Below are 17,227 nucleotides of genomic sequence, written 5' to 3' on the forward strand. Positions count from 1 at the left end.
CACTCGCCAGTCGCCATTTGCCAGTTGCCAGATGTCACCGTGTTGACGTGGCGTCTTCGGTTTTCCCTCCTTAATGCGGAGCAGATCCGGTCTCAATTAATGGCACGAGGAGAAGTTGATTTTATTGATTGCTTCACGCACACTTGCATTATCTATCTACGTGTCACCGTGACAAAGCATCAACATCCGTCGTCCACGTGTCTCCTCAACATTTCTGTTATTGGCAGTTTCCCATTGTTAGGTAGACATTTGGCCATTTCTGCCGCTTTGTCTGTCTCTGTCCAGACTGTCCTTCCTACGTAAGCGTAACCTCCGACCTCTCTGCTACGTCTTCTGCCTCCCTCTCAGACTTCAGAGCAACCACCAATGGCGGGCTCCCTTCTCTCCTCCGCCAAGCCACCCTTGACTCTCCCTTCCACACCCTCCAATTACTCCCTAACTGCCAACGCCCTGCCCTTGAAACCCTACACTCTCTCCCTCTCCTCTCCCGTCTACCCTAAGGCCTTCAAATTCCTGTCGTTCAATCCATCCCTTCATTGCCGATTCAAACCCTGCCTTTCCCTAGAGTCCGACGTCTCTGTTGTCACAGATCAGGTAATTACAATTAACGACAGTTAAATTGACAGTTAATGGCGGTTATTTGTTGCTTCTTGCCTTCTCTTTCAATAAATTTGAAAAAGTTTCCGGGTTTTTTTGTTTGTTTGTTTGTTTGTTTCTCAGGAGCCGGAGAAGCTCCTTGGATGTAGTAAGAGTTTCGAGGAATGGGACTCGTTGACAGCCAAGTTCGCCGCAGGGGCGAATGTGCCCTTTCTGTTGCTCCAGATGCCTCAGATCATTCTCAATGCCCGGAATCTTTTGGCGGGAAATAAATCCGCGCTCTTTGCTGTTCCATGGCTGGTAATTGATTCGGTGTTTGTGAATTTGGGGTTTTGTTAATGAAGACTATGCAAGGGTAAAGAGGAAAATATTTTTGAAGTGCAGGCAATGTTGACTGGTTTGCTTGGGAATTTATCTCTGCTTTCCTACTTTGTGAAGAAGAGGGAGATGGAGGCGGTTTTGGTTCAGACGCTGGGAGCTATCTCGTCGTATGTGGTGATTGCTCAGCTTGCCATGGCAGAATCAATGCCTCTGCCACATTTCACTGTGACTTCGGTCGTTGTGGGTTCTGGTCTCATTTTGAATTTTCTGAATTATCTAAATTTGCTTAATTCTGGGATCTGGCAAGCCTGGGAAGATTTTGTTACTATTGGTGGATTCGCTGTACTTCCTCAGGTAAGCTGGAAATGGTTCTTGAATTTGTTAATCTTCTTCTTCTTCTTCTTCTTTTAGCTTTTTCAATTGAAGTCTTGTAGATTCTGATAGGCCCGCATTTCATGAACTGGATACAGGTTATGTGGTCTACCTTTGTTCCATTCATTCCGAACAGTATCTTGCCTGGGATTGTTGCTTTTGTGACGGCTGTCACAGCTGTTGTTATGGTAAGTATGAATATTCTTCTGCTTTTAGCTATGCTGATTTGGTCAATTGTGATATCAAATTTTTGTCCTGCATGCTTGATGGAAATAAGGCAAGATAAAGGAAAAAATTATCACTGTCCAGGTTCATATTGCTGTATGGACATGTATCACACTTTCAGGCACAACACCCATGGATTATGGATGTGAGCCCAATTGTTTAGATTAATGATCCTTTGTTGGTTTCAATTTTACCAAGAAAAGGTGATATACATTATCGCAACACAGTAAAGGATGAAGGTTCTAATATAAATGCATTGTTGGAGTTAACTTCTACCATTCTAGAGATAACATGCCACTTTTTACAGTATAATATACATTTCAGAATGATATATTTGCTTCTCCTTGACCATATATACAGATTTTTGAGAAAGCAGCTCATGCAGAACCTTGCAATGGCAGTTTTAGTGAAAGCTATTGGGATCTAGAACAGTGGATTTATGCAAACCATGTTGTATCTTGTTTATCTTTCTGCATTAGCACTTATTTCTTTTTGGAAAATGGGGCAATGGACATTCAGTTATTCTTTCAATGCTAGAAATTGATGAAATAGAAAATAAACCGCATATTTATGACTCTTGAAGATTGTTGGAATCATTGACTAAAACAAAGCCTAAAAGTTACTGTAGTTTGAATGAATACAAAACAGAAAAGACTTGAGTCCTTGATTGCCACCATAATATACAAGGGCCATTACCTAATGCTGGTCCCCACTATCTGCGGTTTAGGAGGGATATGTAATACATGCATAATAAATATTTTGGTTGTATGTAGCTGGTATTTGAATCTGAAAGTTTCACCTTATGGCCTATATCTTGATTATTTGTTGAGTACTTGTGTTTAAATTGACACATACAGCACAAACCTACAACCTTTCAAGCTTACAAGTGTTCTCAAGGGTGTCCACAATTTGGATATAGTTTCTTCTCTGTCCTGAGGACATTATCATTACAAAATTCATCACCTTCCATGGGTACCCTCAAATGTTACCAGAAGAAACTCATCACAAATTTATTACATTGTTTTTGAGTGTCCTTTGTCCCCAGGTTCTTATGTCTTTGACTTGAATTGGTACCAAGGGCACATTGAGAATGATCAAATTACGTAAATATTTATAATGTCCAGTTTGGTTCTATCATCCAAACTGAGCTCTTTTTCTGAGTACTTGAATTGGTACCAAGGTATTTGGAGAAATCTTAAGGTGAAATAACGAGGAATTTATTTGAGGCATTATAACCTATTTCATGCTCATTGTCGGTTCATTGTATAAATCCTACTCTTTGTTCAGGGTAGTAGAATTGCAGTTCTTGAGAGGTCTACTAGAGGCTGGCTGGAAAAGAAGGCATGTTTCTTAATTTGTTTATTTGTTTATTTTGTCGGGTGGTTGGGGGTGGGGAGGTGGGGGATTTTTTTTTTGATGAATAATGATTAATTTTGTTAATAGATTAGGAGCATAAAGATACACAGAGAAAGTTCCCAAAATGAGGCACGAGATGCAGCCTCAGATTAAAACAAATAATTACAGTTTAGCCCAAAACATCTGATTTCTACGCACCCCTTGTTTAGCTAGTGAATCTGCTAACCCATTTGCTGATCTTCTTTCCCATTAGAATTGAATTGACATGTTTGTAGTTAGCCATTTGAACCTTTATAGGACCAGACTGCTGTTTTTGGTTCCTTTAACCACTGGATCACCAATTTGAATCACCTTCGATCAACAGCTGTTCACAATTTAGCCCTTTGGCAATTTCAGCTCCATGTACCGCTGCTTGAATTTCTGCATTAACTGAATCCCCTACTCCTATAGGTCCAAAATATAGAGTGATGATTAGCCCCTCTGTATTTCTGAACACTCCCCCAACACCAGAAGGACCCGAATTTCCTAAACTGCTACCATCAAAGTTGAGCTTAATGATACCCTCTTGAGGAGGTTTCCAATCTGCTGATGGTTTAGGTCTCGTACTAGAACTTTTGGCAACCACTTCCCAATTTCTCCATAAATCATCAAAGGAGAAAGGAGAAAGTAGTTCCAAGGTCTTCACCCAATTGATGGCTCTATTTGTTAATCATTCCCATACAATTACCTCATTCCTCTCCTTCTCATAAAAAATCCTGGCATTTCTTTCCTCTTAGATAGTCCAAACAAGTGCACCCCTAGCATACCTCCACAAGACTCTACCTCTTTTCTTAGGCCATCTGAAAGTTGTAGGTTCAAATAGATTGCTAATCTGCATTGGCATTGTCCACCTGCATCCAAAGAGACTAAAAAGTTTTTCCCAGAGACCAACAAAAGGACAGGACATTAGTAAATGGTAACAACTTTCTCCATTTGCTTTGCAGAGGACACACCAACTGGGGGAGATATTGAGACAAGGTCTTCTTCTTTGTAGGTTGTCCAAGGTGTTTAGTTTCTCAAGTGAGGCCTCCAAACAAAGAGATCCCACTTTAGGGGGAACAGGTTTAGACCGGACCTCTTTACAAGGGAAAGAAGCCTTATTTGGATATACAAGGCCAATTTTCCCTCTTCTTGTGGAAGGGGTTTGAAATGTGCTAGTAGGTCAGGACATGGAAGAAGGACCTTTTATTCTGAATTTCTCTTGATTACAATTAGGTAAGTTGTAATGAGAAAGCTGATAGTTGGTTAGCCCAAGCTCATCAGGAAATGAAGAAAGGCTATGAAGATAGAGTAAGGATGGGTTTTTTTTTTTTGGTTAATCAAATCCTCCTATGAGAGTCTGATTAGACTTGGTGAGAATAATTTTCCTTGGGCTAGGTGAACATAGGCCTGTCAATGATACATTGATACCTAAAACTTTGTGGCCCAATCCGACATTCAATCTGATTATCCTGGATTCGGATGGCGTATTTACGTAATTTGATCGGATTCAGATTTTGCAATCTGCATTCAATTAATAATCGGTTTGTATTTGGATTTGACTCCATCCAAATCCAATCATATTATAATATTTATTGATTATATTTTTATATATTTTATTATATATGAATTGATATATATATATAAAATAAATTCAGTATGTTATATTTACATTAATTTATTATACATAAAAGTTGAAAAGTAATTGACTTTTTAATTTTTTGTATTTTAAAAAATTAGTCAGATTGAATTCGAATCTGATATGAGTTTGTTAAGATTCAAATTCGAATATGAGGTCTTCAAATTCGATTGGATTTTGGATCAAATTTGGATGTAAGTTTTCAATAATTGGGTTGGATTCAGATTTTGTTGACTTTGATCCGCTTACAGCCCTAGGTGTACAGGGGCTCCCACTAAGTGGGGGTGCTCATGGACTGGTTAACCAAACCATGAGTGCTTATCGATCGGTTAGCCAATCCTAACAGTTTTTGAAAAATACCGAACCAAATAAATTTGGTTAACCATTCGAAACATTCCATATAATTCTGTTTTTGCTTATGTTACTCTTTTTTGTAATTAAAATAGAATATTTTGATGTACAGGTTCTTGGGATGCACAATTCGTGGCTGTGTTGGTTGTAGTGGTTGTATTTGTTTTGTTTTCGCAATCCAATACTCTACACTTTTCACAAAAAAAAAAAGAAAAAAAGAAAACAGATGGATTCTGATCGGAAGCTACATCAGTGGAATGATTAGAATTATTGGCAGTCTTTCTTCTAACCTTGCATTCACTAAGATTTTCAGGCACGAACTGGAACGCTCTCAGAGAAAGGTATAAAATTTGTTGGATCGATATCTGGATGGACAGCAACACTACTCTTCATGTGGATGCCAATTACACAGATGGTAAAATAAATTAGTCTTTTCTTTGATGTATCAGCTTTTTTTTGTTATCTGTAAAGAAATAATCATGAATTGTTCTTGTGCACAGTGGACAAATTTTTTGAATCCAGATAACATCAAAGGCTTATCAGCTCTCACAATGTTGCTTTCTATGATTGGAAACGGTCTTATGATTCCACGTGCACTCTTTATCCGTGATTTCATGTGGTAATTTTCTTCTCAAATTGCTTTTTTGGTCATCTGATTTCCAATTAATATAACTAAATGTTAGTTCTGACTTGTTACTACTCTTGAAATGGCGGTTAAATCTTAAATATTTTCTAAATCTTGGGGCACAACTTTTGTATGGAATATACTTGAAGTGATATTGGGCTAGAAGTGTAGTGATTAATTCTCTCTTTCTGCAATAGATTATAGGTTGCCCATTGTTGATTTGAAGAATCCCAACTTTCTGACATTGTTAGTTTTAACAGAGTCTGGAGTGTTGTCCATTTGGATTTAAGCTCAGTGATTTAGTTTTAAATGAATAACCTGCCTAATTGGTCATCATTATGGATGAAATTTTTATTGTGATGATTGAGTGAACCTGACCTTTTGCCAGGTCAGTTAGGTCAATGATGAGAGTTATTAAATGGATTTAAAAATTGAGTTGGACTAGACATGAGACATCAGGTAGCTGAACCCAGTTTTTGTGTGATTTTTATGTTCTAGAACATATATAGAAACATAGGACATGACAGATTTAGTGGTAGAACTTGGAAAACATATTGAGTGGAAAGGCTGTGAGTTAAAAACCTTACTAAATTCTTTTTATGGCAAAGGGATAATACTCAGACCTATGGCATAGACAAAGGATTTGTTTTCTCCTATGGCTAGGATTACTTCAGTTAGAGTACTATTGTCCATTGCTGCTCATAATTCTTTGCCATTATATATGAATTTGATGTGTGAAGAATTCATTCTTAAATGATGATTTAAATGAAGTATATTTGGTGTTAACTCTTGATTTCCGTATGTATTGGATTAAGAAGTCCTTATATGGATTAAAGTCTAGAGACACTTTGCAAAAGGTTGGGTTGGCCTTCTTCAGCCTTAATCTGATCGGGCATTGTGCATCAAAAGGAAAGGTGAGTTAATGGGTATTCTAATTTTTTTATGTTGATGATATAATGGTTAGCAGAAATGATAATTGGGAAAATGCTCATCTTAAGCAATTTGTAGGAACTGAGTTTGAAATTGAAGACCTAGGTGAGCTCAAATATATCCTATAGGAACATTGGGTGTGCTGATAGAAGAGTGCGGAAATGGGACATATCTGGGAATTTTTCGGTTAAATCCTTCTAAAAGGCTATCTCAAGGTCAGAAGAGCAGAATATCCCAGTCCAGGTCGTCTGGTGTAAGAATGTTCCATCTAAGGTGGACTTATTTGTGTGGCTGGCCTGCCTGAATAGACTCTTAACCAGAGACAATTTGGTCAGAAAAGGGATGCAGTTGACATCTGATATCTGTGTCTTCTGTGAGGCTCAAGAGGAATCTTGGAATCACCATCTGTTACACTGTGGTTTCCCCAAGAAGTATGGTTCAAAATCTGGAACCTGTTTGAAATAAAGAGATGATGCCTGGAGTCGGTTTTGGATTTTGTAAGAGGTTGGAGCATAGGGGGTTTATCCTTGAAAGGGAAAGTTGGCTTGGAACATGGTGCCTGCAGCTGTTTTTTGGTGTTTATGAAAGGAAAGAAATGCAAGAGTTATTCAAGAACAAAAGCAGCTCTCCCAACCCAGTGTTTCAGAGAATATTGGGCAAAATAATGTCTTGGCTTTTCTATAAACAAATTGTTCAGGGATAGGAATTACAACTCTTTTTTGTACGTGGGAATATATTTTTGTAAAGCAGGGCTGGGGGGTATAGGATTTCTTGGGCAGTATTTTGTAAATCCGTGTACAGCTTCTTGTTGTACATGCTTTTGTTCTCTTTTCTCTCTTTTAATGACATACTTTACCTGTTTCAAAAGAAATATATATCCTATGGTTAGAAATTTCTCATTCCAAACATGGTATGTTCACTATAGAGAAATTATGTTTTGGATGTGCTCAAGGATACAGGAAATTTACTGGTAAAAGTAAAACTAGTGGATGCACCCATCAATCCAAATCATAGACTTAATTTATTTGAAGGTGACATAATTGCAGATTGTAGCATGTATCAGAGATTGGTGGACAGGTTACTATAGTATTATACTTCTGTATGACCAGGCTAGATATGCATGCACCTCATAACTAGTGTTGTTAACTGCATGCACCTCATAAGACATCTAGCAATGACAGCAAATACTTTCTTACTTGAAATAAGTCTAGGGAGAGGAATTCTTTATACTTGTCATGATCACATGAAGGTAAAGTCTTCAAGACGTAGACTGGGAAGGATCGCTTGGTGATAGTGAATGACTTCATGTTATTGTGTTTTTGTGAGTGGAAATCCGGGTGTCATGGAAGAGAAAAAAAAAATCGTCTGTAGTTCATTCTAATTTAGAAGTAGGGTACAGATCCATGACACATGGAGTTCCAGAGGGTCATATTTTCTTGAGAAGCTAGGTATTGAAATTGATTAGTCATTGGTATTTTATTAGAATAATTAAGTAGCAATTAACATGCCTCATAATCTAGTTGCAACATGATTAAAAACAGGGGTTGAACACCATTTTATACTAGAGTGGGTGCTATCTGATGAAATTTATCTTCCATATATCAAGACTAATGAGCAGCTAGCAGATATTTTTACAAAAGGTGTTTCATGCTCTAAGCTAGAGTTTAATCTAGGTAAACTGGGAATGATTACCATCTATACTCAGCTTGAAGGGGAGAGTTGAATGGTGCTCAATCTGATGCTTTATATTAATTGGTCTTCTTATAAGATGTCTTGGACTGAGTATATTTTCTGTTTTTCTTGAGTTTCTTATTGCTGTTGTGGAGGTTACATGACTGTTCATTTTTCTGTCAATGTAAGGTGATCTAAATAATAAGAAAGAGGCTCTTGCCTTACATATTCTTCTTTTCAACCTACATTCTCTTCTCTACCTTTTTCTCTTTTCTTTCTTTTTATTCTACATTTCCAAATCTAAATAAATCAGTTTATAAACCAGAAAATCAATGAGGAATTAATGAAGTTTACCACTCTTGAAATGGAGGTTAACCTTTCATTCTTCTCTTCTCAATGTCAGGATGCAAGTTTTGTATGAAATATACTTAGAGAAATATTAGGCCAGAAGAACAGTGATTAATTTTGTGCTTTTGTAAAAGATTGTAGCTTTCCTGTTGTTGATTTGAGGAATCTGAACTTACTGACTTTGCTACTTTTATAGTCTGGAGTGCTATCCATATGGATGTAAGCTTAATCATTTGGTTTTAAAAGATTAACCTTCTTCATAAGTCATCCTTAGGGATGAAGGTTGGATTGACTAAACCTGATATTTTTTGCCAGGTCAGTTAGGTTAATGACGAGAATTTTTAAAATGGCTTTAAAATTGAGTTGGACTAGAGATGAGACATCAGGTAGCTTACACACATAAAAACATTAGGCATGACTTGCTTAATTGCGGAAGATGTATCGAGTGGAGAAGACTGCAGGTCCAAACCTTGCAAAACTCTTTCTGTTCAAAATGCTATAAATCCCCAAATTGTCTCTATAATGAGAACCCAAGATCTGAAATGATCGGCAAATAGAGAAACAAAAAGAAACAGAAAAGAGAGCAACTCAAGAGCACATAGGAATTTAATGTGGTTTGGCATTTGGCCTACGTCCATAGGCGAGAGAGGAACAGAAATCCACTATATTAGAATCAATGAAATACAAGGTTGTTCAGCCTTAGACAAACCCTAGCGCCCGGTTAGCGGTGGCAATTGGGCGGGCTTGGGTGGGTTGGATTTGGGTTGAACTTCAACCCAACCCATTTGACCCACCAACTTATTAATGACCCATTTAAATAAAATTAAATGGGTTGGGTTCAACCAAACCTGCCTTGACCCAAATCCAGCCTGCCCAACCCATTAACCTTATAAGTTATAACAACTTAGTTTATGAACTAAAAACCAACTCCCTTTTAACAAATAAGTTGGTCATGGCTTGGTAATAATAGTAGTTGTTGTTTACACAAGAAGTGAAGCTTCAAATTACATTACATGCATATTATTTTTACAAATTACAAGAAGAATAAAGAGCAATTAATCACTTGGAGCCATTTAACTATGTTTGGGTTTTGACTTGAGTTTGGCCAAACCGCTTAGGTTCAAATCGATCAGACCAACTTGAACCATCTAACCGGATTCATATTTGGGCTAATTAGATCAAGAGTGGCCAAATTGTTTGGATTCGGATCAGACCGATCGGCTCAAACTAGACCAGTTTGGTTTGACCCAAATAGGTCCAAATTGAGTTGGGCATGGGTTCACGTTTGAGATCAAGCTGACCAAACCAAAACATGATCGAGTTGGGCCGACCATGCCATCTATACCTGGGTCAGATTGGCTTGGACCACATTGTCCTAAATCGAGCTGGGTCCGAACCGTTTGGTTCCGGACTAGGTTGACCAAATCGAATTGAACCGAGCCAAACGTGTCTATTCACATTCAGATCGGGATGATCCATACCAATCCGAATCTGGTTGGGTTGGTTCGGGCCATTTGAGTTCAAATCGTATTGGCCAACCCAAACTAGGCTAGTTTGATCTGGACTAGAAGGTTGGGCTTGGGTTCCTATTTGGGACCAGGCCGCCTGGCCCAAACCAGATCAAGATGGGTCGAGCATGCCATGCAGACTCAAATCAAGTTGGTCCGGTCCAAAATCAGGCCGGGTTGGGATGCCTCCCAAACGATCTAACCTGGAGTTGGATCTAGTTGACCAAAATCGTGTCGGTCTAGGTTGTTGAGTTGTTTGGGTTGATTAAGGTTGGGTATAGCTGGGCAATTTGCACTATAATCAAATCAAACCAAATGGAGCCATTGAACGAATTGATTGGGCCATTTGATTGAATTTGGATTCATGTCGATTTGGGTGAATTGTGTTAACTCAAATCAATACTAATTTTAATCATACATTAATTATAAATTGTTTCACTCAAATGAAAAATAATAAAGAATAATGGCTAAGGAAGTCACACTTGTATCATTAGTAGCTAACCCAATGGGTACCCACAACCCGACCTGACCCGACCCATTTAAATTGATCCAATGGGTGATTCAACCCATTTCTAACCTGCTAAGTTAATGGGTGGATTGGACGGGTTAGATACTAGGTGGATTGGGTGGGTTCAACGGGTTGGGTGAGAAATTGCCACCCCTATGTCCAATACACCCAAAACACCCCCAAAGCTTTCCCTATGTATGTATATGTTTTATTAGTTGAGATTTTGTTTTTTGATAAATTAAATCATCTTCTATTAATTCAAAGATTGGTTACATGAAAATCTCCTTAGAGGTGCAAGATGCCGCCTCTCCAAACAACAAATACAAAAAGTACAATAGAGATTACATGAATGTTGATGTTAAAGAAGAGTTACAATTGCGCCCAAAACAATGTTTCCCTATTTATCCCTTGTTTCGCCAAGACATCAGCAAATGCATTAGCTGATCTCTCGACCCACTATACTGTTATAGACATATTTCTTGTCAGACATTTGAATTTCTTTAACTCATTTTTGTAGCCCCAAGTGACATCCTCCAGATTATTTAACCAGTCCACCACTGTCTTAGAATCTCCTTCAATTAGAAGCTGCTCCACGCCCACTTCTTTTGCAAGAAGTATTCCTTGTATTGCAGCTAACAGTTCTGCCTGGATAGAGTTCCCAACACCTAAAGGGCCAGAGTAGAGTAAGACAACCTCTCCAGCCTCATTCCTTAGTACACCTCCCATCCCAGAGGAACCCGGGTTACCCTGGCTATTCCCATCAAAATTCAGCTTCAAAGAACCAAGAAGAGGGGGGACCCAACTAGTCAATACCCTTACCTTGGAGGAGGAACATCTTGCTACCAACATCCAATCCTTCCAACAATTAGTAAAAGAGAAATGTTTAAATAATTCTAGTCTTTAACCAATGTATTGACTTATACATAATGCAGTCCTTTAAGGCTTAACTGCTCCTTCCTTTTTTTTTGAAGATCCTGGCATTCCTTTCTTCCCATACTGTCCATAACAAAGTTGCTCGCGTGCACCTCCACATTTTCCTTCCTCTTTTGTGGGGCCAAGAGAAAAAAGAAGGGTTAAAGATTGTGCTTACTTCTGCTGGCATATCCCAACTACACCCAAACAAAGATAGAAGCCAAACCCAGAGCTCTACAGTTACACTACAAGATAAAAATAGATGATTACAATCCTCACCATGAGATCTGCAAAGAATGCACCAGTTTGGTGAAATACAAAGGATGGATCTTCTCTTTTGTAGGTTATCCATCGTGTTTACTTTACCATGCAACACTTCCCAACACAAGCCAAAACCTTGGGGGGGACTGGCCTACACCAGACTTCTTTGGAAGGGAAACTTTGTTGAGAGGATGTTTGGCAGAGGAAATTGAAAAAGAAGCCATAAGAAAAAGACCCATTGGGGTGAAGGGCCCAAATCCTTTTATCAGTTTTCGAGGGGTCCAGCCAATCTTATCAAGGAGACAAAGAAGAGTAGACAAACACTCAATTTCCGCATCCCTCAACCCTCTACGGAAACCAAAATCCCAAGACAACGCTGACAAATTTAAGATCGACGAAAGGAATTTTGAGATCACCTCTTTTTTATACAAAGAAATAGAGTACAATGATGGAAAAAGGTCTTTTAGAGGGAGATCTCCAGTCCAAATGTCCTCCCAAAACTGAATAGAATTACCAGAACAAGCATTACCTGACACAATTGAGGAATTGCGGAAGAATTTTGTGAATTGCTTTCCTTGGTGTAGCTAGGTTAGCCCTCCTTGATGCACCAGCATCTCAACCACTCTCTAAACATCCATGAATACTCTTCACCACTTCGTGCCAGATTCTATCTCGCTCCAAAGGCCACCTCTACAGCTACTTCCCTAACAAAGTTGAATTCTTTTTAAGCACATTCCCGAGCCCTAATCCTTCTTCCTCTTTGCTTCTACCCTCAACCCCCCAACTAATTAAGTGATCTGTATTACCTTCTCATGGTTCCCAAAGAAAATCTCTCATCAATTTTTCCAATTTCTTTGCTTCCCTAGACGGTATCCTAAAGACAAAGAGGTAATAGGTAGGTAAATTCATGAAGGTAGCTTTTATCAAAGTGATCCTCCCACCCAAAGAGATATAATTTTTCTTCCACACAGCTAATCTCTTTTCGATCTGCTCCAAGACTGGGGTCCAAAACCTACTCTCCCTAGGGTTTGCCCCTAATGGAAGCCCTAAGTAGGACAAAGGCCAGGGAGAAATGGAACACTCAAGACAATTTGCAACCGCCTCAACCTCCTCAAAGTTTAGATTTACTCCGGCTATGCAGCTTTTTCCTAGATTGATTTTCAAATTGGAAACTCCTTCAAAAGCTCTAATCAATTCTTTCAGGTTTTCCACCTTCTCACCGAAGCCTCCATCATAGAAGATCATCAAGTCATCAACAAACTGAAGGTGAGTTACTAGAATTCGGTTTGTGCCTACTGTCCATCCCCTTATCACATCATCCCTATCAGCCCTAGTGATAATTCGACTGAACACATCAGCTACCAAGGTAAAGAGAAAAGGGGAAAGTGAATCCCCCCACTACTAGCTGGAAAAAAATCCCTCACCACCCCATTTACTAGGATGGAATAGTGATATTAGTTGAGAATTCTGCTCTTTGGTTGGGCTTAGGCCACCCAACCTGGACAAGGTTGTACCCCAAGGGCATTTAGCAGATCCTTGTAAGGGGCCTGTTTGGCATGTCTTTTTGGGAAGATCTTCTGGTAGCTCTGACATGCAAAAGACGCATTGAGCTTTTGCATGAAGATCTGAGTAGCCCAAAGCACGTTTGGCAGACGCACGTCTTTCTGTGCGAGATTAAAACGCAAAAGACGCGGAAAGCTTCATTTGAAGCTTCCCGAAATCAGCCCAAAATGGGCTTCTCGCATCTTTTCGGCGCTTCGTCTTTTGGCGGCTAGATCTTCCGTGAGCCAAACGCGATTAGACCGAAAATCGGTCTTCCCGGCTTGTAAACAGCTGAAAGACCACGTGGAAGGGCCCCCGGTCTCTGCAAACTTTTCTCTTGGTGACTAACTAATGCTAAATTTTCTATTTTTAACATCAGAAACTATGATCATCGATTTTTATATGATCACTAGAAAACCATAAGCATCCCTGCTGTATCTTTTATTTATAACTTTGTGAAATTTGTTTAGATAATCTTGTCTGGAGAAGTATTTTGAACATAAAAATGGCTCCAGTTTGTCCAGTACATGGATAGAAGTAATTTAACAAAGTTGTGTTCTGTATCAGTTATGGTTATATAATTGGTAAAGTGCATTTATGTGTAATTGGTACTGTTAGACTAGTTATGGGTATTCTGTAACTACAAAATGTGCTCCAGTTTGTCCAGTACATGGATAGAAGTAATTTAACAAAGTTGTGTTCTGTATCAGTTATGGTTATATAATTGGTAAAGTGCATTTATCTGTAATTGGTACTGTTAGATTAATTACGGGTATTCTGTAACTACAAAATGTGCTGGGACAATCCTATCAAATAAGTAGGAAAATTTAAGGGAACAGTGGAAAACCAACATTAAATATAGTAGCTGAGGGAGAAAATATTTTGATCTGGCTTACAGGAAAATTAATTTTTCTTCTTGTGGTTGTCATTTTCTGTACTTCTGCATAAGCCGATGCTTCTTTAGTGCGAAAACTTAATTTAAAAAATTCCACCCTCCACTTTCTGGAATCTAGTCAATTTATAAACCAAGTTCTTATATATTATATTTCTTAGTGTTCTAAAATTATTGTCAAATTGGAAATATTTTGAAAATTCAATAGAAGTATTGCTTCTTTGAACTTGGTACCCTGGTAAAGAAGAGCAATATACTCATAGAAAATGATGTGACTGGAAACAACATTGATACATCTAAAAGAGTTGTATTTGTTCCTTGGTGTTAGTTCTGTTTGGATGCTATTGATAATTAAACTGAATTACATTTGAATTGTTCTGTTCCACTTTTTGTAGGTTCACTGGTTCAACATGGTCATCCATTATACATGGTTGGGGGAACCTCATATGCATGTACTGGTGAGTTGTCTCCTCTTTTCAAGTTCTCGAATTTGAATGGACTATACTGTTATCTGCAATCTAAGGCTGTTTTTTGTTTCAGTTTCAATAGTATCAGCAGGGAATTCTTCTTGGGAGCAACACTTGGGCTGTATTTTTGGATAGGTAGTTTTTCTATCCTTACATTTCAGTATTGTTTCTATTGAAAATGTGGTTATTTTGATCATGATTGTAGAAAATAGATAGAATCTTGTCTTTAATTGCTCTCCCCACACATGTAAGTGGTTTACTGATGATCTGACATATGAGATCTCAGAATAATCAAGTGATCTAATTGATTGTCCTGCCTAATAGGTTTAGACAACTTTGAACTGTTGTGTGATAGACCAGATCGTTAAATCTAAAGAATTCGTTACCTTTTGGCCAAGTAGATCTACGTATGAGGCAACCATAAGGTGTTTCGTCCAAACCGCCTCTTGCAAATTGGCATGCTAATATGCACATAGGAGAAAAGTTTACCGTGACCTTCAGAGTTATTACAGAGATGTGGACTTTGAGATTTTTGTTTTTGTTTTCCCTGGGGGAGGGTTAAGAGAGTTTAAGAGGGTTAAGATGTGGACTTCGAACTTTCTGTAATTGATCCAAAAAAAAAAAGCATGTTTGTTGCCTAAGCATGGAAAACAAAAATAATTGGATTGCTTTCTTATTTAACAGGAGCAACTTTATGGAGAGATGCCAAAGCCTATGGCTACAGCTCACCACTGAGATCTTTGACGGAGTTGGTCTTTGGAAGTTAAAGTTCTCCTTTTCGTACTGCCATGCCAATGCTATCTGCATTAGTTCATCAGAGCAGAGCAGAGGTTAATTTATTCATTTCAAATGTGATTTCGGTTTTCTAATTCAACATCTCCCAGTGAAACCAGTGCACGTCCTAAGGTTAATCAGCACTTGACCTCAGGCAGTAACTGCAGCATTACTGCTGCCAGGTTCTCGTCTTCATATCAGCTGCAGTTCCCAAAGCATCTTAACAACACTGGTTTCTTTTTAATTTCCGTGTAAGTTTGAAACAAAAAGCAGTCTTAGAAAATGTTAATGAAGCAATAAATTTGTTACCATGCATCCCTGGTTGATTTCTATTACAATTTACAAGATGTTGCTTTCACTAGGGTCTGTTTGGTTTACAGTCGCAATCAGATTTGGAATTGGAATGGTCTATTTTCATAATCTGTTTAGTTCTAATAGAAATCAGAATGAGAATTGAAATCAACTGGAATGTGATTTCATTCTCAAAGGAGGGAGAGGGAATGGCTATTCCCTCAAACGGGAGAAAATTATTCCACCATGTAGGGGTGTCAATTGGACTGGATTTGGTCCAATCCGATCCAGTCCAATGGAAATGAACCATGTCCAATCCAATCCAATGAATATTTTGGACCGGTCCAATTCAATGTCTGTACTGTCCAATTTGTTAAAATTTGTTTTAATTTAGATAGGTTCTAACCCAAACCTGGTCCATTGACACTTATATTCTTCTCTTTTATCAATGCATCAGATATTGGTTCAATCCAACCCAATCCAATATAAATTCATTATGGATGGACCAGGTCCAATCCAATCCAATAAATATTTTTGACCATTAAGTCTGGACTGATCAATTCAATATGTCTTGTTGGTTCATCCAATCTGTTCAAAATGATTTTGGTTTGGACACGGTCTAATCCAAAATTGGTCCATTAACACTCCTACCATCAAGAATGGGAATGGAATTCCGATTTTCACTTAACCAAACAGTTGAAATTTGAATGGGTTATTCTGATTTCGATTCCAAGCCCCTATTCTCATGAACGAAACGGGCAAGCTTTTAATTACATTAATGTTAGGGCCATTTCATTGCTACCCGGCCAAAAGTCTGGATCAAGTTGGGCTGTGCTGGTCATTCAAACAGGCTTCGGACTGCCCATTTGCTACCGGCGGTAACAGGATAAGCCGGTATAGTTATGGCAAAATTGGGTTGTCCCCTTCTAGGTCTTTTTATTTTTCTGTTTTTCGGTTCGAAGTGTCCTTATCGTTGATGGGTCTACTTAAGATTTATCTGGTGGAAACATCTGGACAGGACCATCAGTTTAAAAAGTAGAATTTTAGACGGTAAATCTTACCATGGGACAGATACATTGCTCACATTGCCCATGAATTCTAGATATTTGTCTTCTACCTAAGAACAACCCTTCTAGTTATGTACTCTATAGAGGCTTCATCAACCCTGAGTGGACTGCCCATATCGTAGGGAGTCCTCTGAAGAAACATTTTTCAATTTATGTTTCTAATTAATTCATCAAGGTGGTGCAATGTTTCTATCCAAAGGCTGAATTTTTAGGTTATAAATCTGAACTTAGCATCATCAACAAAATTTCCCTTTTTTCATCGCTAGATGAAAATACAGTTAAACTGCTAAAAAGAGTTTTTTATTCTCTTTTTTTTTCTTTATTTTTTGGGGTTAAATCAATGCCTGTAATTTCGGTGAGTTTACACGGGAATCATGCTCGGTCAACCCACTAGGTGGCTAACCGTGTCGATAGTGTTGGATGCGGTTCATCCAATTCCGAGTCTCATGCTTAAACAAGTCGGATCATTCACCGATTTCTCCTAATCCTACCATTCCCCTTACTCTTAGTCTTTTTTTTTTTTTTTTTTTTTTTTGAGTTGGAAAGGCCTGA

At 38.4% G+C, this 17,227-nt stretch overlaps 1 protein-coding gene across 1 annotated transcript; it reads left to right on the forward strand.

Annotated features, from left to right (window-relative positions):
• Positions 1–248: 248 nt before the first annotated feature.
• LOC104603910 (maltose excess protein 1-like, chloroplastic) lies at positions 249–15,678 on the forward strand. Its single transcript, XM_010268074.3, has 9 exons — positions 249–594; positions 721–897; positions 982–1,272; positions 1,389–1,478; positions 5,193–5,294; positions 5,380–5,498; positions 14,472–14,534; positions 14,617–14,678; positions 15,228–15,678. Exons 1-9 carry the CDS (start codon positions 367–369, stop codon positions 15,308–15,310), a joined length of 1,215 nt encoding a protein of 404 aa, XP_010266376.1. The 5' UTR covers positions 249–366; the 3' UTR covers positions 15,311–15,678.
• Positions 15,679–17,227: the final 1,549 nt, after the last annotated feature.

This window comes from Nelumbo nucifera, chromosome 3, assembly GCF_055504915.1.
Source record: "Nelumbo nucifera cultivar China Antique chromosome 3, China Antique-T2T, whole genome shotgun sequence".
Classification (NCBI taxonomy): Eukaryota; Viridiplantae; Streptophyta; class Magnoliopsida; order Proteales; family Nelumbonaceae; genus Nelumbo; species Nelumbo nucifera.